Source organism: Oncorhynchus mykiss, chromosome 5 (assembly GCF_013265735.2).
Source record: "Oncorhynchus mykiss isolate Arlee chromosome 5, USDA_OmykA_1.1, whole genome shotgun sequence".
NCBI lineage: Eukaryota > Metazoa > Chordata > Actinopteri > Salmoniformes > Salmonidae > Oncorhynchus > Oncorhynchus mykiss.
The window spans coordinates 100,586,448-100,610,569 of record NC_048569.1 but is presented as its reverse complement, the minus strand read 5'-3'; the positions used below and the strand labels follow the sequence as shown (position 1 = coordinate 100,610,569).

Genomic DNA, 24,122 nt, shown 5'->3' with positions numbered 1-24,122 from the left:
CAGTAGGGAGCATGTTGATGGCCACATGCCCTTGATACAGGTGCCCAGTAGGGAGCATGTTGATGGCCACATGCCCGTCATACAGGTGCCCAGTAGGGAGCATGTTGATGGCCACATGCCCTTGATACAGGTGCCCAGTAGGGAGAATGTTGATGGCCACATGCCCGTCATACAGGTGCCCAGTAGGGAGCATGTTGATGGCCACATGCCCGTCATACAGGTGCCCAGTAGGGAGTATGTTGATGGTGCAATGGTCGCCGGCTTATCGACTCATTGTGAATCCCAAACAGCCACGTAAAACGGTCTTGTGACAACAAATTAGCTGATTCGCTTTCCATGCACCCATTCCTTTCAACACACTCATTTACCCATACTCAAGTTCTCATATTGTCCTGCAGCTACCCATACTCCGGTCACCATATTGTCCTGCAGCTATCCATACTCCGGTCACCATATTGTCCTGCAGCTACCCATACTCCAGTCACCATATTGTCCTGCAGCTACCCATACTCCAGTCACCATATTGTCCTGCAGCTACCCATACTCCAGTCACCATATTGTCCTGCAGCTACCCATACTCCAGTCACCATATTGTCCTGCAGCTACCCATACTCCAGTCACCATATTGTCCTGCAGCTACCCATACTCCAGTCACCATATTGTCCTGCAGCTACCCATACTCCAGTCACCATATTGTCCTGCAGCTACCCATACTCAAGTTGTCATATTGTCCTGCAGCTACCCATACTCAAGTCACCATATTGTCCTGCAGCTACCCATACTCCAGTCACCATATTGTCCTGCAGCTACCCATACTCCAGTCACCATATTGTCCTGCAGCTACCATACTCCAGTCACCATATTGTCCTGCAGCTACCCATACTCCAGTCACCATATTGTCCTGCAGCTACCCATACCCCAGTCACCATATTGTCCTGCAGCTACCCATACTCCAGTCACCATATTGTCCTGCAGCTACCCATACTGAAGTCACCATATTGTCCTGCAGCTACCCATACTCCAGTCACCATATTGTCTTGCAGCTACCCATACTCCAGTCACCACATTGTCCTGCAGCTACCCATACTCCAGTCACCACATTGTCCTTCAGCTACCCATACTCCAGTCACCATATTATCCTGCAGCTACCCATTCTCCAGTCACCATATTGTCCTGCAGCTACCCATACTCCAGTCACCATATTGTCCTGCAGCTACCCATACTCAGTCACCATACTGGGGGACAGCTACCCATACTCCAGTCAACATTTTGTCCTACCCATACTCCAGTCACCATAATGTCCTGCAGCTAACCATACTCCAGTCACCATATTGGGCTGCAGCTACCCATACTCCAGTCACCATATTGTCCTGCATCTACCCATACTCCAGTCACCATATTGTCCTGCAGCTACCCATATTCCAGTCACCACATTGTCCTGCAGCTACCCATACTCAAGTTCTCATATTGTCCTGCAGCTACCCATACTCCAGTCATCATATTGTCCTGCAGCTACCCATACTCCAGTCACCATATTGTCCTGCATCTACCCATACTCAAGTTCTCATATTGTCCTGCAGCTACCCATACTCCAGTCACCATATCGTCCTGCAGCTACCCATACTCCAGTCACCATATTGTCCTGCAGCTACCCATACTCCAGTCACCACATTGTCCTGCAGCTACCCATACTCCAGTCACCATATTGTCCTGCATCTACCCATATTCCAGTCACCATATTGTCCTGCAGCTACCCAAACTCAAGTCACCATATTGTCCTGCAGCTACCCATACTCCAGTCGTCATATTGTCCTGCAGCTACCCATACTCAAGTAACCATATTGTTCTGCAGCTAACCATACTCCAGTCACCATATTGGGGGACAGCTACCCATACTCCAGTCACCATATTGGGCTGCAGCTACCCATACTCCAGTCACCATATTGTCCTGCAGCTACCCATACTCCAGTCACCGTATTGGGCTGCAGCTATGCATACTCAAGTAACCATATTGTTCTGCAGCTAACCATACTCCAGTCACCATATTGGCCTGCAGCTACCCATACTTCAGTCACCAAACTGGGCTGCAGCTACCCATACTCCAGTCACCATATTGTCCTGCAGCTACCCATACTCCAGTCACCGTATTGGGCTGCAGCTACGCATACTCAAGTAACCATATTGTTCTGCAGCTAACCATACTCCAGTCACCATATTGGCCTGCAGCTACCCATACTTCAGTCACCATACTGGGCTGCAGCTACCCATACTCCAGTCACCACATTGTCCTGCAGCTACCCATACTCCAGTCACCATATTGGGCTGCAGCTACCCATACTCAAGTCACCATATTGTCCTGCAGCTACCCATAATCAAGTCACCATATTGGACTGCAGCTACCCATACTAGAGTCGTCATATTGTCCTGCAGCTACCCATACTCAAGTCGTCATATTGTCCTGCAGCTACCCATACTCCAGTCACCATATTGTCCTGCACTTACCCATACTCAAGTCACCATATTGGGCTGCAGCTACCCATACTCCAGTCACCATATTGTCCTGCATCTACCCATACTCCAGTCACCATATTATCCTGCAGCTACCCATTCTCCAGTCACCATATTGTCCTGCAGCTACCCATACTCCAGTCACCATATTGTCCTGCATCTACCCATACTCCAGTCACCATACTGGGGGACAGCTACCCATAATCCAGTCACCATTTTGTCCTGCAGCTTCCCATACTCCAGTCACCATAATGTCCTGCAGCTACCCATACTCCAGTCACCATATTGGGCTGCAGCTACCCATACTCCAGTCACCATATTGTCCTGCAGCTACCCATACTCCAGTCACCGTATTGGGCTGCAGCTACGCATACTCAAGTAACCATATTGTTCTGTAGCTAACCATACTCCAGTCACCATATTGGCCTGCAGCTACCCATACTTCAGTCACCATACTGGGCTGCAGCTACCCATACTCCAGTCACCATATTGTCCTGCAGCTACCCATACTCCAGTCACCGTATTGGGCTGCAGCTACGCATACTCAAGTAACCATATTGTTCTGCAGCTAACCATACTCCAGTCACCATATTGGCCTGCAGCTACCCATACTTCAGTCACCATACTGGGCTGCAGCTACGCATACTCCAGTCACCATATTGTCCTGCAGCTACCCATACTCCAGTCACCATATTGGGCTGCAGCTACCCATACTCAAGTCACCATATTGTCCTGCAGCTACCCATACTCCAGTCACCATACTGCGGGACAGCTACCCATACTCCTGTCACCATACTGGGGGACAGCTACACTTACTCCAGTCACCATATTGGGCTGCATCTACCCATACTCCAGTCACCATACTGGGGGACAGCTACCCATACTCCAGTCACCATACTGGGCTGCAGCTACCCATACTCCAGTCACCATATTGTCCTGCAGCTACCCATACTCCAGTCACCATATTGTCCTGCAGCTACCCATACTCAAGTTGTCATATTGTCCTGCAGCTACCCATACTCAAGTCACCATATTGTCCTGCAGCTACCCATACTCCAGTCACCATATTGTCCTGCAGCTACCCATACTCCAGTCACCATATTGTCCTGCAGCTACCCATACTCAAGTCACCATATTGTCCTGCAGCTACCCATACTCCAGTCACCATATTGTCCTGCAGCTACCCATACCCCAGTCACCATATTGTCATGCAGCTACCCATACTCCAGTCACCATATTGTCCTGCAGCTACCCATACTGAAGTCACCATATTGTCCTGCAGCTACCCATACTCCAGTCACCATATTGTCCTGCAGCTACCCATACTCCAGTCACCATATTGTCCTGCAGCTACCCATATCTAGTCACCATATTGTCCTGCAGCTACCCATACTCCAGTCACCATATTGTCCTGCAGCTACCCATACTCCAGTCACCATATTATCCTGCAGCTACCCATTCTCCAGTCACCATATTGTCCTGCAGCTACCCATACTCCAGTCACCATACTGGGGGACAGCTACCCATAATCCAGTCACCATTTTGTCCTGCAGCTACCCATACTCCAGTCACCATAATGTTCTGCAGCTACCCATACTCCAGTCACCATATTGGGCTGCAGCTACCCATACTCCAGTCACCATATTGTCCTGCATCTACCCATACTCCAGTCACCATATTATCCTGCAGCTACCCATTCTCCAGTCACCATATTGTCCTGCAGCTACCCATACTCCAGTCACCATATTGTCCTGCATCTACCAATACTCCAGTCACCATACTGGGGGACAGCTACCCATACTCCAGTCACCACATTGTCCTGCAGCTACCCATACTCCAGTCACCATATTGTCCTGCATCTACCCATATTCCAGTCACCATATTGTCCTGCAGCTACCCATACTCCAGTCGTCATATTGTCCTGCAGCTACCCATACTCAAGTAACCATATTGTTCTGCAGCTAACCATACTCCAGTCACCATATTGGGGGACAGCTACCCATACTCCAGTCACCATATTGGGCTGCAGCTACCCATACTCCAGTCACCATATTGTCCTGCAGCTACCCATACTCCAGTCACCGTATTGGGCTGCAGCTACGCATACTCAAGTAACCATATTGTTCTGCAGCTAACCATACTCCAGTCACCATATTGGCCTGCAGCTACCCATACTTCAGTCACCATACTGGGCTGCAGCTACCCATACTCCAGTCACCATATTGTCCTGCAGCTACCCATACTCCAGTCACCATATTGGGCTGCAGCTACCCATACTCAAGTCACCATATTGTCCTGCAGCTACCCATAATCAAGTCACCATATTGGACTGCAGCTACCCATACTAGAGTCGTCATATTGTCCTGCAGCTACCCATACTCAAGTCGTCATATTGTCCTGCAGCTACCCATACTCCAGTCACCATATTGTCCTGCACTTACCCATACTCAAGTCGTCATATTGTCCTGCAGCTACCCATACTCCAGTCACCATATTGGGGGACAGCTACCCATACTCAAGTCATCATATTGTCCTGCAGCTACCCATACTCAAGTCACCATATTGTCCTCCAGCTACCCATACTCCAGTCACCATACTGAGGGACAGCTACCCATACTCCAGTCACTATACTTGGGGACAGCTACCCATACTTCAGTCACCATACTGGGCTGCAGCTACCCATACTCCAGTCACCATATTGTCCTGCAGCTACCCATACTCCAGTCACCATATTGGGCTGCAGCTACCCATACTCAAGTCACCATATTGTCCTGCAGCTACCCATAATCAAGTCACCATGTTGGACTGCAGCTACCCATACTAGAGTCGTCATATTGTCCTGCAGCTACCCATACTCAAGTCGTCATATTGTCCTGCAGCTACCCATACTCCAGTCACCATATTGTCCTGCACTTACCCATACTCAAGTCGTCATATTGTCCTGCAGCTACCCATACTCCAGTCACCATATTGGGGGACAGCTACCCATACTCAAGTCACCATATTGTCCTGCAGCTACCCATACTCAAGTCACCATATTGTCCTCCAGCTACCCATACTCCAGTCACCATACTGAGGGACAGCTACCCATACTCCAGTCACTATACTTGGGGACAGCTACCCATACTCCAGTCACCATACTGGGAGACAGCTACCCATACTCCAGTCACTATACTGGGGTACAGCTACCCATACTCCAGTCACCATACTGGGGGACAGCTACCCATAATCAAATCACCATATTGTCCTGCAGCTACCCATACTCAAGTGATCATATTGTCCTGCAGCTACCCATATTCAAGTCACCATATTGTCCTGCAGCTACCCATCCTCCAGTCACCATACTGCGGGACAGCTACCCATACTCCAGTCACCATCCTGGGGGACAGCTACCCATACTCCAGTCACCATACTGGGCTGCAGCTACCCATACTCCAGTCACCATACTGGGGGACAGCTACCCATACTCCAGTCACCATACTGGGCTGCAGCTACCCATACTCCAGTCACCATATTGTCCTGCAGCTTCCCATACTCCAGTCACCATATTGTCCTGCAGCTACCCATACTCAAGTTGTCATATTGTCCTGCAGCTACCCATACTCAAGTCACCATATTGTCCTGCAGCTACCCATACTCCAGTCACCATATTGTCCTGCAGCTACCCATACTCCAGTCACCATATTGTCCTGCAGCTACCCATACTCAAGTCACCATATTGTCCTGCAGCTACCCATACCCCAGTCACCATATTGTCATGCAGCTACCCATACTCCAGTCACCATATTGTCCTGCAGCTACCCATACTGAAGTCACCATATTGTCCTGCAGCTACCCATACTCCAGTCACCATATTGTCCTGCAGCTACCCATACTCCAGTCACCATATTGTCCTGCAGCTACCCATATCTAGTCACCATATTGTCCTGCAGCTACCCATACTCCAGTCACCATATTGTCCTGCAGCTACCCATACTCCAGTCACCATATTATCCTGCAGCTACCCATTCTCCAGTCACCATATTGTCCTGCAGCTACCCATACTCCAGTCACCATATTGTCCTGCAGCTACCCATACTCCAGTCACCATACTGGGGGACAGCTACCCATAATCCAGTCACCATTTTGTCCTGCAGCTACCCATACTCCAGTCACCATAATGTTCTGCAGCTACCCATACTCCAGTCACCATATTGGGCTGCAGCTACCCATACTCCAGTCACCATATTGTCCTGCATCTACCCATACTCCAGTCACCATATTATCCTGCAGCTACCCATTCTCCAGTCACCATATTGTCCTGCAGCTACCCATACTCCAGTCACCATATTGTCCTGCATCTACCAATACTCCAGTCACCATACTGGGGGACAGCTACCCATAATCCAGTCACCATTTTGTCCTGCAGCTTCCCATACTCCAGTCACCATAATGTCCTGCAGCTACCCATACTCCAGTCACCATATTGGGCTGCAGCTACCCATACTCCAGTCACCATATTGTCCTGCAGCTACCCATACTCCAGTCACCATATTGGGCTGCAGCTACCCATACTCAAGTCACCATATTGTCCTGCAGCTACCCATACTCCAGTCACCACATTGTCCTGCAGCTACCCATACTCCAGTCACCATATTGTCCTGCATCTACCCATATTCCAGTCACCATATTGTCCTGCAGCTACCCATACTCCAGTCGTCATATTGTCCTGCAGCTACCCATACTCAAGTAACCATATTGTTCTGCAGCTAACCATAGTCCAGTCACCATATTGGGGGACAGCTACCCATACTCCAGTCACCATATTGGGCTGCAGCTACCCATACTCCAGTCACCATATTGTCCTGCAGCTACCCATACTCCAGTCACCGTATTGGGCTGCAGCTACGCATACTCAAGTAACCATATTGTTCTGCAGCTAACCATACTCCAGTCACCATATTGGCCTGCAGCTACCCATACTTCAGTCACCATATTGGCCTGCAGCTACCCATACTCCAGTCACCATATTGTCCTGCAGCTACCCATACTCCAGTCACCATATTGGGCTGCAGCTACCCATACTCAAGTCACCATATTGTCCTGCAGCTACCCATAATCAAGTCACCATATTGGACTGCAGCTACCCATACTAGAGTCGTCATATTGTCCTGCAGCTACCCATACTCAAGTCGTCATATTGTCCTGCAGCTACCCATACTCCAGTCACCATATTGTCCTGCACTTACCCATACTCAAGTCGTCATATTGTCCTGCAGCTACCCATACTCCAGTCACCATATTGGGGGACAGCTACCCATACTCAAGTCATCATATTGTCCTGCAGCTACCCATACTCAAGTCACCATATTGTCCTCCAGCTACCCATACTCCAGTCACCATACTGAGGGACAGCTACCCATACTCCAGTCACTATACTTGGGGACAGCTACCCATACTTCAGTCACCATACTGGGCTGCAGCTACCCATACTCCAGTCACCATATTGTCCTGCAGCTACCCATACTCCAGTCACCATATTGGGCTGCAGCTACCCATACTCAAGTCACCATATTGTCCTGCAGCTACCCATAATCAAGTCACCATGTTGGACTGCAGCTACCCATACTAGAGTCGTCATATTGTCCTGCAGCTACCCATACTCAAGTCGTCATATTGTCCTGCAGCTACCCATACTCCAGTCACCATATTGTCCTGCACTTACCCATACTCAAGTCGTCATATTGTCCTGCAGCTACCCATACTCCAGTCACCATATTGGGGGACAGCTACCCATACTCAAGTCACCATATTGTCCTGCAGCTACCCATACTCAAGTCACCATATTGTCCTCCAGCTACCCATACTCCAGTCACCATACTGAGGGACAGCTACCCATACTCCAGTCACTATACTTGGGGACAGCTACCCATACTCCAGTCACCATACTGGGAGACAGCTACCAATACTCCAGTCACTATACTGGGGTACAGCTACCCATACTCCAGTCACCATACTGGGGGACAGCTACCCATAATCAAATCACCATATTGTCCTGCAGCTACCCATACTCAAGTGATCATATTGTCCTGCAGCTACCCATATTCAAGTCACCATATTGTCCTGCAGCTACCCATCCTCCAGTCACCATACTGCGGGACAGCTACCCATACTCCAGTCACCATCCTGGGGGACAGCTACCCATACTCCAGTCACCATACTGGGCTGCAGCTACCCATACTCCAGTCACCATACTGGGGGACAGCTACCCATACTCAAGTCATCATATTGTCCTGCAGCTACACATACTCCAGTCACCATTATTGTCCTGCAGCTACCCATACTCAAGTCACCATATTGTCCTGCAGCTACCCATACTCCAGTCACCATACTGGGGGACAGCTACCCATACTCCAGTCACCATACTGGGGGACAGCTACCCATACTCCAGTCACCATACTGGGGGACAGCTACCCATACTCAAGTCACCATTATTGTCCTGCAGCTACCCATACTCAAGTCACCATATTGTCCTGCAGCTACCCATACTCCAGTCACCATACTGGGGGACAGCTACCCATACTCCAGTCACCATACTGGGGGACAGCTACCCATACTCCAGTCACCATACTGGGGGACAGCTACCCATACTCAAGTCACCATTATTGTCCTGCAGCTACCCATACTCAAGTCACCATATTGTCCTGCAGCTACCCATACTCCAGTCACCATACTGGGGGACAGCTACCCATACTCCAGTCACCATACTGGGCTGCAGCTACCCATACTCCAGTCACCATACTGGGGGACAGCTACCCATACTCAAGTCATCATATTGTCCTGCAGCTACACATACTCCAGTCACCATTATTGTCCTGCAGCTACCCATACTCAAGTCACCATATTGTCCTGCAGCTACCCATACTCCAGTCACCATACTGGGGGACAGCTACCCATACTCCAGTCACCATACTGGGGGACAGCTACCCATACTCCAGTCACCATACTGGGGGACAGCTACCCATACTCAAGTCACCATTATTGTCCTGCAGCTACCCATACTCAAGTCACCATATTGTCCTGCAGCTACCCATACTCCAGTCACCATACTGGGGGACAGCTACCCATACTCCAGTCACCATACTGGGGGACAGCTACCCATACTCCAGTCACCATACTGGGGGACAGCTACCCATACTCAAGTCACCATATTGTCCTGCAGCTACCCATACTCAAGTCACCATATTGTCCTGCAGCTACCCATACTCCAGTCACCATATTGTCCTGCAGCTACCCATACTCCAGTCACCATACTGCGGGACAGCTACCCATACTCCACTCATCATACTGGGGGACAGCTACCCATACTCCAGTCACCATACTGGGCTGCAGCTACCCATACTCCAGTCACCATCCTGGGGGACAGCTACCCATACTCCAGTCACCATACTGGGCTGGAGCTACACATACTCCAGTCACAATACTGGGGGACAGCTACCCATACTCAAGTCACCATATTGTCCTGCAGCTACCCATGCTCAAGTCACCATATTGTCCTGCAGCTACCCATACTCAAGTCACCATATTGTCCTGCAGCTACCCATACTCCAGTCACCATACTGCGGGACAGCTACCCATACTCCTGTCACCATACTGGGGGACAGCTACACATACTCCAGTCACCATATTGGGCTGCATCTACCCATACTCCAGTCACCATACTGGGGGACAGCTACCCATACTCCAGTCACCATACTGGGCTGCAGCTACCCATACTCCAGTCACCATATTGGGCTGCAGCTACCCATACTCAAGTCACCATATTGTCCTGCAGCTACCCATACTCAAGTCGTCATGTTGTCCTGCAGCTACCCATACTCAAGTCGTCATATTGTCCTGCAGCTACCCCTACTCCAGTCACCATAATGGGGGCCAGCTACCCTTACTCCAGTCACAATACTGGGGGACAGCTACCCATACTCCAGTCACCATATTGGGCTGCAGCTACCCATACTCCAGTCACCATATCGGGCTGCAGCTACCCATACTCCAGTCACCATATTGTCCTGCAGCTACCCATACTCCAGTCACCATATTGGGCTGCAGCTACCCATACTCCAGTCACCATATTGTCCTGCAGCTACAAATAATCCTGTCACCATATTGTCCCGCAGCTACCCATACTCCAGTCACCATTTTGGGCTGCATCTACCCATACTCCAGTCACCATACTGGGGGACAGCTACCCATACTCCAATCACCATACAGGGCTGCAGCTACCCATACTCAAGTCACCATATTGTCCTTTAGCTACCCATACTCAAGTCACCGTATTGTCCTGCAGCTACCCATGCTCAAGTCACCATATTGTCCTGCAGCTACCCATACTCCAGTCACCATATTGTCCTGCAGCTACCCATACTCCAGTCACCATGTCGGGCTGCAGCTACCCATACTCCAGTCACCATATTGTCCTGCAGCTACCCATACTCCAGTCACCATATTGGGCTGCAGCTACCCATACTCCAGTCACCATATTGTCCTGCATCTACCCATACTCCAGTCACCATATTGGGCTGCAGCTACCCATACTCCAGTCACCATACTGGCCTGCAGCTACCCATACTTGGTCTACAGTTGTGTCAAAGATGTTCTACTAAGATAGACCACATCTTGTCGTTTCCAATGGGAGTGTGCCGAGTAGGTGGGAGTGTGCCGAGTAGATTGGATCAAGTGTTGAGATGGGTTTTTCAAAGCCGCGTTTATTGGTCTATCAGATGTCAATCAGATGACTTAGTGACGTCAATAAAATACATGTCCATCATATTCAAATTTAGTTCAAAATGAGATGCAGACGTTGGATTGGATTGTTGGAGAAGAGGGACTTCGACACTTGAGTTGATGTAGCTAACTTTAAGTAACTATTTGTTACTATCTACTTGGGACAAACTAGCTAGCTAGCTACCACCTGTAAGATGAAGACCATTTGTGCCTTATAAATATGCATGACGTTCATTAGGAAAACGGCCACTATTTAGTGCACTCGTCCTAAACAATGTCATCTCTATACACACTTAGGTAAGTCAAATCTACCAAACGTAGTGCACTCTGTGTCTTATAGATTCTAGTTTTGGAAACAGAAAACTGTATGGAGATCAAATGTTTCATTGATGAGGAAATTAGCAGAATTTCGGCCAAAATCCATCTCAACCTTCTCCCACTGCCGGCAAACGGGCTTCCTCTCATCACCATATTTGGTAGTGAGAGGAAACGCCAACCGGATGTCTCACATTTATACATCCGGTGAAATATCTGTCTCATTCATCTGTAGTAGTGTTTCTTGTGAAGCTCACTCCTCTCTCTCTCCCTCAGTGTCACGTCCCTACATGGCTCCAGAACACTCATGTCTACAGCTGGCCTAGGGACAGAGATGACGTCCTACGTCGCCTAATGAGAATAGAGAAATACAACCCTCCTCCTATTGGGAAGTTACCGACCATCGTCTCTATCCCCATCTAACAGCACAGCGCCCCCGCTGGACTGGAGGACCGACAGCCGATTTAAACCATAAGGCTTCAGCCACACAAAGACCCATAAATATGGATTAAATCATAGTGTCTGTTTTTGTCTTGTCGTAAATTAAACTCAAGTCAACTATTTTCGGACAAGTTGCATCCATAAAAAGACAGACAAGTTGTAGATGTTCTTTGAGACCATCTCTGTGGTCCTTCAGTCAATCTGTAATTTTCAGACACAAAATCTCTGTTTGGCAGTGACCTAACATTCAGAATGGACCTCTGCTCTGAAGAAATCCTCACCCTCCAGATTATAACCTGTTGCTGATCTGGGACCAGTGAAATACTTTACCTGGATCTTTATAGGATTCAACCGGAGACAGATCTTCTATGATTTGTTGTAAACAACTGTTTTATCTGCTATGATCTGTTAACAACTGTTTTTTCTGCTATGATCTGTTAACAACTGTTTTATCTGCTGTTTTATTTGCTGTGTTGATCTACAGTCCTACTGTTTTATCTGCTGTGTTGATCTACAGTCCTACTGTTTTATCTGCTGTGTTGATCTACAGTCCTACTGTTTTATCTGCTGTGTTGATCTACAGTCCTACTGTTTTATCTGCTGTGTTGATCTACAGTCCTACTGTTTTATCTGCTGTGTTGATCTACAGTCCTACTGTTTTATCTGCTGTGTTGATCTACAGTCCTACTGTTTTATTTGCTGTGTTGATCTACAGTCCTAGAATACACAGAAGGACTGAACATATGAGGCACAGACCTCAATCGTCTCTGCTTCAGTCACGGCAGCTTGTGACTGTCTCTGCCTTTTCAGCTGGATGTGTTTTAACTGTTCTGTGAACTGACTGTTGTCCTGGAACACTGTGTGATAACTTACAGTTGAAGTCGGACGTTTCCATACATTATAGCCAAATACATTTATACTCCGTTTTTCACAATTCCTGACATTAAATCCTCATAAATATTCCCTGTCTTAGGTCAGTTAGGATCACCACTTTATTTTAAGAATGTAAAATGTCAGAATAATAGTAAAGAGAAGGATTTATTTCAGCTTTTATTTATTTCATCACATTCCCAGTGGGTCAGAAGTTTACATACACTCAATTAGTATCTGGTAGCTATGCCTTTACATTTTTTAACTTGGGTCAAATGTTTTGTTGGGTGAATTTTGGGTGAATTTTGGTCCATTCCTCCTGACAGAGCTGGTGTAACTGAATCAGGTTTGTAGGCCTCCTTACTCGCACACGCTTTTTCAGTTCTGCCCACAGATTTTCTATAGGATTGAGGTCAGGGCTTTGTGATGGCCACTCCAATACCATGACTCTGTTGTCCTTAAGCCATTTTGCCACAGCTTTGGATGTATGCTTGGGGTCATTGTCCATTTGGGAGACCCATTTGCGACCAAGCTTTTATTTCCTGACTGATGTCTTGAGATGTTGCTTCAATATATCCACATAATTTTCCTGCCTCATGATGCCATCCATTTTGTGAAGTGCACCAGTCCCTCCTGCAGCAAAGCACCCCCACAACATAATGCTGCCGCCCCCGTGCTTCACGGATGGGATGGTGTTCTTCGGCTTGCAAGCCTCCCCCCTTTTCCTCCAAACATAACAATGGTCATTATGGCCTAAAAGTTCTATTTTTGTTTCATCAGACCAGAGGACATTTCTCCAAAAAGTATGATCTTTGTCCCTATGTGCAGTTGCAAACCGTAGTCTGGCTTTTTTATGGCGGTTTTAGAGCAATAGCTTCTTCCTTGCTGAGCGGCCTTTCAGGTTATGTCGATATAGAACTTGTTTTACTGTGGATATAGATACTTTTGTACCTGTTTCCTCCAGCATCTTCACAAGGTCCTTTGCTGTTGTTCTGGGATTGATTTGCACTTTTTGCACCAAAGTACGTTCATCTCTAGGAGACAGAACGATGACGCCTGCATGGTCCCATGGTGTTTATACTTGCGTACTATCGCTTGTACAGATGAACGTGGTACCTTCAGGCGTTTGGAAATTGCTCCCAAGGATGAACCAGACTTATGGAGGTCTACAAAAACAAAATTCTGAGGTCTTTTGATTTTCACATGATGTCAAGCATAGAGTCACTGAGTTTGAAGGTAGGCCTTGAAATACATCCACAGATACACCTCCAATTGACTCAAATGATGTCAATTAGCCTATCAGAAGCTTCTAAAGCCATTAAATCATTTTCTTGAATTTTCCAAGATGTTTAAAGGCACAGTCAACCTAAGTGTATGTAAACTTCCGACTTCAACTGTCAGTCAACCTAAATGTCTGTCCCTAGCAGCACTGAACACAAACAAAGAGCCTTGTGACATGTTTATACCTCTGTATAAGTATTGCCTGATGGCACCCTATGGCACCCTATTCCCTATATAGTGGGGCCCTGATCCCTACATTCCCTATGGGCCCTGATCCCTACGTCCCCTATGGGCCCTGTTCCCTATGGGCTCTGATCCCTTTATTCCCTATGGGCTCTGATCCCTATATTCCCTATGGGCCCTGATCCCTATGTTCCCTATGGGCTCTGATCCATATATTCCCTATGGGCCCTGGTCCCTATGTTCCCTATGGGCCCTGATCCCTATGTTTCCTATGGGCTCTGATTCCTATGTTCTCTATGGGCCCTGTTCCCTATGGGCCCTGATCCCTATATTCCCTATGGGCCCTGTTCCCTATGGGCCCTGATCCCTATATTCCCTATGGGCCCTGTTCCCTATTGGCTCTGATTCCTATGTTCCCTATGGGCCCTGATCCCTACGTCCCCTATGGGCCCTGATCCCTACGCCCCCTGGTCCCTATGTTCCCTATGGGCCCTGATCCCTATGGGCCATGATCCCTATGTTCCCTATGGGCTCTGATCCCTATTTTCCCTATGGGCCCTGATCCCTATATTCCCTATGGGCCCTGATCCCTATGTTCCCTATGGGCCCTGATCCCTATGTTCACTATGGGCTTTGATCCCTATATTCCCTATGGGCCCTGTTCCCTATGGGCCCTGATCCCTCTGTTCCCTATGGGCCCTGATCCCTATGTTCACTATGGGCCCTGCTCCCTATGGGCCCTGATCCCTATATTCCCTATGGGCCATGATCCCTATATTCCCTATGGGCCCTGTTCCCTATATTCCCTATGGGCCCTGTTCCCTATGGGCCCTGATCCCTATATTCCCTATGGGCCCTGATCCCGATGTTCCCTATGGGCCCTGATCCCTATTTTCCCTATGGGCTCTGATCCCTATGTTCCCTATGGGCTTTGATCCCTATATTCCCTATGGGCCCTGTTCCCTATATTCCCTATGGGCCCTGTTCCCTATATTCCCTATGGGCCCTGATCCCTATATTCCCTATGGGCCCTGTTCCCTATATTCCCTATGGGCCCTGTTCCCTATGGGCCCTGTTCCCTATTGGCTCTGATTCCTATGTTCCCTATGGGCCCTGATCCCTACGTCCCCTATGGGCCCTGATCCCTACGCCCCCTGGTCCCTATGTTCCCTATGGGCCCTGATCCCTATGGGCCATGATCCCTATGTTCCCTATGGGCTCTGATCCCTATGTTCCCTATGGGCCCTGATCCCTATATTCTCTATGGGCCCTGATCCCTATATTCCCTATGGGCCCTGTTTCATATGGGCCCTGATCCCTATATTCCCTATGGGCCATGATCCCTATATTCCCTATGGGCCATGATCCCTATATTCCCCATGGGCCCTGTTCCCTATATTCCCTATGGGCCCTGTTCCCTATGGGCCCTGATCCCTATATTCCCTATGGACCCTGATCGCTTTATTCCCTTTGGGCTTTGATCCCTATATTCCCTATTGGCCCTGATCCCTATATTCCCTATGGGCCCTGATCCCTATGTTCCCTATGGGCTTTGATCCCTATATTCCCTATGGGCCCTGTTCCCTGTATTCCCTATGGGCCCTGTTCCCTATATTCCCTATGGGCCCTGTTCCCTATGGGCCCTGATCCCTATATTCCATATGGGCCCTGATCCCTATTTTCCCTATGGGCCCTGATTCCTATATTCCCTATGGGCCCTGATCCCTATGTTCCTTATGTGCCCTGTTCCCTATATTCCCTATGGGCCCTGTTCCCTATATTCCATATGGGCCCTGTTCCCTATATTCCCTATGGGCCCTGTTCCCTATATTCCCTATGGGCCCTGATCCCTATGTTCCCTATGGGCCCTGATCCCTATGTTCCCTATGGGCCCTGGTCAACAGTAGTGCACTATATGGTGAATAGGGTGCCATTTGGGATGCATATTGTTATTGTTTATCATGATGAGAGGACATATGCCAGAGGCTTCTTCCCTCCATGATTCTAAAGCAAGGTTCCCCAACTAGCGCCCCGCGGGTCATTTTATTTGGGTCCTACTGTAGTGCACTATAAACAGATTAGGGTGCCATTTGGGACGTAGCCCGCGTTATACTGTACTCACCTGTACTGTGTGTTAAACAAGTTGAGGTGTATATTGAACTGTGTGATGACAGACTGAACCAGAACATCCAACCTCACATGACTGACACTCCAAAGTTACCTTCCCTTCAATGAAGTGTTCCAGTTTCAAAGGAAGCGCCTCTTAACTGTACTGTAGGTACAAATTGTAGCAACCTTAATGCCTTTCCCCATGTTGTCTTTCAGGACTGCGCTGCACGTGTGTGATCCAACCATAGAAATAGAAACAAAACAAACACACATTTTAATTGTGTTAATGTTACATTTACATTTTATGTTTGCCCACTCTCTTTCCTTGTAATTAATAATTGTGAATATGTCAACGATGCAGTTGCATTGGGGAGTTTGGAAAATGTTTATGATAGATTGTACTGTATGTCAGTGTCATCATTCATTCATGTGACTGTCATCAAAATAAAATACAATAACATACGATGATGACCGACAGTAAACAGAATGTTTGTAATATCAGCTACTTAGTGGTCAGAACTGTCAGCATAAGCTTTAATAAAATTATACTTCCTACAATGTTCTTACTTCAATAATCATTTCCATGTAGATTACATTGCTTATTGTCAAGCCAAACAATTTTGCATGACAATGAGTTGGCAAGATTGAACAAACAGACTGGCCCTGTTTCAATAGACTCAACTAGTCTATTGATCTGTAGCATTGAGTTCAGACAGTCTATTGATCTGTAGCATTGAGTTCAGTCAGACAGTCTATTGATCTGTAGCAGTGAGTTCAGTCAGACAGTCTATTGATCTGTAGCATTGAGTTAAGTCAGAGAGACAGTATTGATCTGTAGCATTGAGTTCAGTCAGACAGTCTATTGATCTGTAGCAGTGAGTTCAGTCAGACAGTCTATTGATCTGTAGCATTGAGTTAAGTCAGAGAGACAGTATTGATCTGTAGCATTGAGTTCAGTCAGACGGACAGTCTATAGTCTGTTTAGCAGTGAGTTCACTCAGTCTATTGATCTATCGTAGTGAGTTCAGACAGTCTATTGATCTGTAGCAGTGAGTTCAGTCAGACAGTCTATTGATCTGTAGTAGAGAGGACTGGCAGTCTATTGATCTGTAGCATTGAGTTCAGTCAGACAGTCTATTGATCTGTAGCAGTGAGTTCAGTCAGACAGTCTATTGATCTGTAGCATTGAGTTAAGTCAGAGAGACAGTATTGATCTGTAGCATTGAGTTCAGTCAGACAGTCTATTGATCTGTAGCAGTGAGTTCAGTCAGACAGTCTATTGATCTGTAGCATTGAGTTAAGTCAGAGAGACAGTATTGATCTGTAGCATTGAGTTCAGTCAGACGGACAGTCTATAGTCTGTTTAGCAGTGAGTTCACTCAGTCTATTGATCTATCGTAGTGAGTTCAGACAGTCTATTGATCTGTAGTAGTGAGTTCCGTCAGACAGTTTATTGATCTGTAGCAGTGAGTTCAGACAGTCTATTGATCTGTAGCAGTGAGTTCAGTCAGACAGTCTATTGATCTGTAGCAGTGAGTTCAGACAGTCTATTGATCTGTAGCATTGAGTTCAGTCAGACAGTCTATTGATCTGTAGCAGTGAGTTCAGTCAGACAGTCTATTGATCTGTAGCATTGAGTTCAGACAGTCTATTGATCTGTAGCAGTGAGTTCAGTCAGACAGTCTATTGATCTGTAGCAGTGAGTTCAGACAGTCTATTGATCTGTAGTAGTGAGTTCAGACAGTCTATTGATCTGTAGCAGTGAGTTCAGACAGTCTATTGATCTGTAGTAGAGAGTTCAGACAATCTATTAATCTGTAGCAGTGAGTTCAGTCAGACAGTCTATTGATCTGTAGTAGTGAGTTCAGACAGTCTTGATCTGTAGTAGTGAGTTTAGTCAGACAGTATTGATCTGTAGCAGTGAGTTCAGACAGTCTATTGATCTGTAGCATTAAGTTCAGTCAGAGAGACAGTGTTGATCTGTAGCATTGAGTTCAGTCAGACGGACAGTCTATAGTCTGTGTAGCAGTGAGTTCACTCAGTCTATTGATCTATCGTAGTGAGTTCAGACAGTCTATTGATCTGTAGCAGTGAGTTCAGTCAGACAGTCTATTGATCTGTAGTAGAGAGGACTGGCAGTCTATTGATCTGTAGCAGTGAGTTCAGTCAGACAGTCTATTGATCTGTAGTAGAGAGGACTGGCAGTCTATTGATCTGTAGTAGTGAGTTCAGTCAGACAGTCTATTGATCTGTAGCAGTGAGTTCAGACAGTCTATTGATCTGTAGTAGTGAGTTCCGTCAGACAGTTTATTGATCTGTAGCAGTGAGTTCAGACACTCTATTGATCTGTAGTAGTGAGTTCAGTCAGACAGTCTATTGATCTGTAGCAGTGAGTTCAGTCAGACAGTCTATTGATCTGTAGTAGTGAGTTCAGACAGTCTATTGATCTGTAGTAGTGAGTTCAGACAGTCTATTGATCTGTAGTAGTGAGTTCCGTCAGACAGTTTATTGATCTGTAGCAGTGAGTTCAGACACTATTGATCTGTAGTAGTGAGTTTAGTCAGACAGTCTATTGATCTGTAGCAGTGAGTTCAGTCAGACAGTCTATTGATCTGTAGTAGTGAGTTCAGACAGTCTATTGATCTGTAGTAGTGAGTTCCGTCAGACAGTCTATTGATCTGTACCAGTGAGTTCAGACAGACGCGGAGTCCTGCTCTCTCTGTACTCAGCAGGAATGTGAGCTGATTTGTTCCACTCTGCGCCAACATTTACCTGCAGAATACAGACACAAGTCCTCATAGACATCCATGTATGTGATGCTTCCGGTGACGCTGCAAGGCTGCGACTCGGCTCTCAAACAAGACAGTGCTTCCCGTGTGTTTCAAATCAAAATCAAACTACATTTTATTCGTCACATGTGCCGAATACAACAGGTGTACCTTACATTGAAATGCTTATTTATGAGCCCTAATGAACAATGCAGTTTAAAAAAAATACAGATAAGAATAAGAGATAACAGTAACAAGTAATTAAAGAGCAGCAGTAAAATAACAATAGTGAGGCAATATACAGGGGGTTACCAAAACAGAGTCAATTTGCGGGGGCACCGGTTAGTTGAGGTAGTATGCACGTGTAGGTAGAGTTATTAAAGTGACTATGCATAGATGACAACAGAGAGTAGCAGCAGTGTAAAAAAAGGGGGGGGGGCAATGCAAATAGTCTGGGTAGACATTTGACTAGATGTTCAGGAGTCTCATGGCTTGGGGGTAGAAGCTGTTAAAACCTTTTGAGGATCTGAGGACCCATGCCAAATCTTTTCAGTCTCCTGAGGGGGAATAGGTTATGTCGTGCCCTCTTCACGACTGTCTCGGTCTTAGTTTGTTTGTGATGTGGACACCAAGGAACTTGAAGCTCTCAGGCTGCTCCACTGCAGCCCGTCGATGAGAATGGGGGCGTGCTCGGTCCTCTTTTTCCTAATAGTCCACAATCATCTCCTTTTTCTTGATCACATTGAGGGAGAGGTTGTTATCCTGGCACCACACGGCCAGGTCTCTGACCTCCTCCCTATAGGCTGTCTAATCGTTGTCGGTGATTAGGCCTACCACTGTTGTGTCATCGGCTAATTTAGTGATGGTGTTGGAGTCGTGCCTGGCCGTGGCAGTCATGAGTGAACAGGGAGTACAGGAGGGGACTGAGCACGCACCCCTGAGGGGCCCCTGTGTTGAGGATCAGCGTGGCGGATGTGTTGCTACCTACCCTCACCACCTGGGGGCGGCCCGTCAGAAGTCCAAGATCCAGTTTCAGAGGGAGGTAATTAGTCCCAGGGTTCTTAGCTTTTTGATGAGCTTTGAGGGCACTATGGTGTTGAACGCTGAGCTGTTGTCAATGAATAGCATTCTCACATAGGTGTTCCTTTTGTCCAGGTGGGAACAGGCAGTGTGGAGTACAATAGATTTTGCATCTGTGCATCTGTTGGGGCGGTATGCAAATTTGAGTGGGTCTAGGGTTTCTGGGATGATGGTGTTGATGTGAGCCATGACCAGCCTTTCAAAGCACGTCATGGCTACAGACGTGAGTGCTATGGGTCGGTAGTCATTTAGGCAGGTTACCTTAGTGTTCTTGGGCACAGGCACTATGGTGGTCTGCTTAAAACATGTTGGTATTACAGACTCAGAAATTAAAAATTACAGAAATGTTCCATACGCACAAAAAGCGTATTTCTCTGTAAAATTTGTTGACATCCCTGTTAGTGAACATTTCTCCTTTGCCAAGATAATCCATCCACCTGACAGGTGTGGCATATCAATAAGATGATTTAACAGCATGATCATTACACAGGTGCACCTTGTGCTGGGGACAATAAACAGCCACTCTAAAATGTGCAGTTTTGTCTCACAACACAATGCCACAGATGTCTCAAGTTGAGGGAGTGTACAATTGGCATGCTGACTGCAGAAATGTCCTCCAGAGCTGTTGCCAAAGAATGTATGTGGACACCTGCTCATCAAAATCTTATTCCAAAATCATGGGCATTAATATGGAGTTGGTCCCCCATTTTGCTGCTATAACAGCCTCCATTCTTCTGGGGAAGGCTTTCCACTAGATGTTGGAACATTGCTGTGGGGACTTGCTTCCATTCAGCCACAAGAGCATTAGTGAGGTCGGGCATTGATGCTGGGTGATTAGGGCTGGCTCGCAGTTGGCGATCCAATTCATCCCAAAGTTTTCGAATGGGTTGAGGTATTTGTATTTATTATGTATTATGTATTATTATATATTTATTAGTTCCTGTCAAGGCAGCAGCTACTCTTCCTGGGGTTTATTATGGATCCCCATTAGTTCCTGTCAAGGCAGCAGCTACTCTTCCTGGGGTTTATTATGGATCCCCATTAGTTCCTGTCAAGGCAGCAGCTACTCTTCCTAGGGTTTATTATGGATACCCATTAGTTCCTGTCAAGGCAGCAGCTACTCTTCCTTGGGTTTATTATGGATCCCCATTAGTTCCTGTCAAGGCAGCAGCTATTCTTCCTGGGGTTTATTATGGATCCCCATTAGTTCCTGTCAAGTCAGCAGCTACTCTTCCTTGGGTTTATTATGGATCCCCATTAGTTCCTGTCAAGGCAGCAGCTACTCTTCCTGGGGTTTATTATGGATCCCCATTAGTTCCTGTCAAGTCAGCAGCTACTCTTCCTTGGGTTTATTATGGATCCCCATTAGTTCCTGTCAAGGCAGCAGCTACTCTTCCTGGGGTTTATTATGGATCCCCATTAGTTCCTGTCAAGTCAGCAGCTACTCTTCCTGGGGTTTATTATGGATCCCCATTAGTTCCTGTCAAGTCAGCAGCTACTCTTCCTGGGGTTTATTATGGATCCCCATTAGTTCCTGTCAAGTCAGCAGCTACTCTTCCTGGGGTTTATTATGGATCCCCATTAGTTCCTGACAAGGCAGCAGCTACTCTTCCTGGGGTTTATTATGGATCCCCATTAGTTCTGTCAAGGCAGCAGCTACTCTTCCTGGGGTTTATTATGGATCCCCATTAGTTCCTGTCAAGGCAGCAGCTAATGTTCTTGGGGTCCAACATAATTAAGGCATTTTATACAATTTTAAAAACATTACAATACATTCACAGATTTCACAACACACTGTCTGCCCTCAGGCCCCTACTCCACCAATACCACATATTTTATTTTTTTATTTTACCTTTATTTAACCAGGCAAGTCAGTTAAGAACAAATTCTTATTTTCAATGACGGCCTAGGAACAGTGGGTTAACTGCCTGTTCAGGGGCAGTATCTACAGTACTAAATCCATGTGTATGTGTGTGTATAGTGCGTATGATATCATGTGTATGCATGTCTGTGCCTATGTTTGTCTCTCTTCACAGTCCCCGCTGTTCCATAAGGTGAATTTTTATGTTTTTTAAAATCTAATTTTACTGTTTGCATCAGTTACTTGATGTGGAATAGATTTCCATGTAGTCATGGCTCTATGTAGTACTGTGTGCCTCCCATAGTCTGTTTCGGACTTGGGGACTGTGAAGAGACCTCTTGTGGCATGTCTTGTGGGGTATGCATGGGCTGTGCGCCAGTAGTTCAAACAGACAGCTTGGTGCGTTCAACATGTCCATACCTCTCATAAATAAAAGTAGTGATGAAGTAAATCTCTCCTCCTCTTTGAGCCAGGAGAGATTTACATATTATTAATGTTAGCTCTCTGTGTACATCCAAGGGCCAGCCGTGCTGCCCAGTTCTGAGCCCTTTTTTGTCCCTTTTTGTGGCACCTGACCACACGACTGGTCAGTTGCCACGACAGCAGTCCAGTTGTGACCAAACTAGAGGCTGTAGGACCTGCCTTGTTGATAGAGTTAAGGCAGAGCAGTGCTTTATTATGGACAGACTTCTCCCCATCTTAGCTACTGTTGTATCAATATGTTTTGACCATGACAGTTTACAATCCAGGGTTACTCCACGCAGGTTAGTCACATCAACTTGCTCAATTTCCACGTTATTTATTACAATATTTAGTGGAGGTTTAGGGTTTAGTGAATGACTAACTTATTCCTTGTGTAAGAATATTTTAAGATAATACACAACGCAGAGTACTAACGGTCAATAGGGAATTAACGATCAATGGAAATAGTTGGTTTTCAGTTCAACATCTGTTTAGAATATGTGTAGGAATGTCAGTCCTGGACTCATGGCTACGTGTGCCACATTGTCATTGGTCTGAATCATCTGTACATTGAGCCTGAAATAGGATACTTGTTATTTGGCCATTGGCCCAATTTAACTGCAAGGACTTCTAATTGGTCAACCACAGGCTAGTGTGGGGGTTATAAATTACCCCCGGTTACTTTGTTCTGTGGAGAAAGTCACTGAGGTATGTGTTGTTGAATAATAACATCAATCAATCAAATGTATTTATAAAGCATTTCTTACATCAGTAGATGTCACAGAGCTATACAGAAACCCAGCCTAAAACCCCAAACAGCAAGCAATGCAGATGTAGAAGCACGGTGGCTAGGAAAAACTCCCTAGAAAGGCAGGAACCCAGGAAGAAACCTAGAGAGGAACCACGCTCTGAGGGGTGGCCGGTCCTCTTCTGGCTGTGCCGGGTGGAGAGTATAACAGAACATGGCCAAGATGTTCATAGATGACCAGCAGGGTCAAATAATAATAATTGCAATGGTTGAAGAGGGTGCAACAAGTCAGCACCTCAGGAGTAAATGTCAGTTAGCTTTTCATAGCCGATCATTGAGAGTATCTCTACCACTCCTTCTGTCTTTAGAGAGTTGAAAACAGCAGGTTTGGGACAGGTAACACGTCCGGTGAACAGGTCAGTGTTCCATAGCCGTAGGCAGAACGGTTGAAACTGGAGCAGCAGCACGACCAGGTGGACTGGGGACAGCAAGGAGTCATCATGCCAGGTAATCTTGAGGCATGGTCCTAGGGCTCAGGTCCTCCGAGAGAGAGAAAGAGAGAGAGAATTAGAGAGAGCATACTCAAATTCACACAGGACACCGGATAAGGCAGGAGAAGTACTCCAGATATAACAAACTGACCCTGGCCCCCCGACACATAAACTACTGCAGCATAAATACTGGAGGCTGAAACAGGAGGGGTCAGGAGACACTGTGGCCCCATCCGATGATGCCC

The 24,122-nt window shown here is 46.9% G+C and overlaps 1 protein-coding gene across 2 annotated transcripts in view; it reads left to right on the top strand.

Annotated features, from left to right (window-relative positions):
- The window catches only part of traf3ip2l (TRAF3 interacting protein 2-like), a 68,612-nt gene extending 55,604 nt beyond the window's left edge, over positions 1–13,008 (top strand). For both annotated transcript variants that reach the window (XM_036979033.1, XM_036979032.1), the window contains exon 10: positions 11,860–13,008. In XM_036979033.1, coding sequence (XP_036834928.1) covers positions 11,860–12,006 — 147 coding nt within the window. In that variant the 3' untranslated portion in view covers positions 12,007–13,008. The remainder of the gene's footprint in view (positions 1–11,859) is intronic.
- The last annotated feature ends 11,114 nt before the right edge of the window (positions 13,009–24,122 follow it).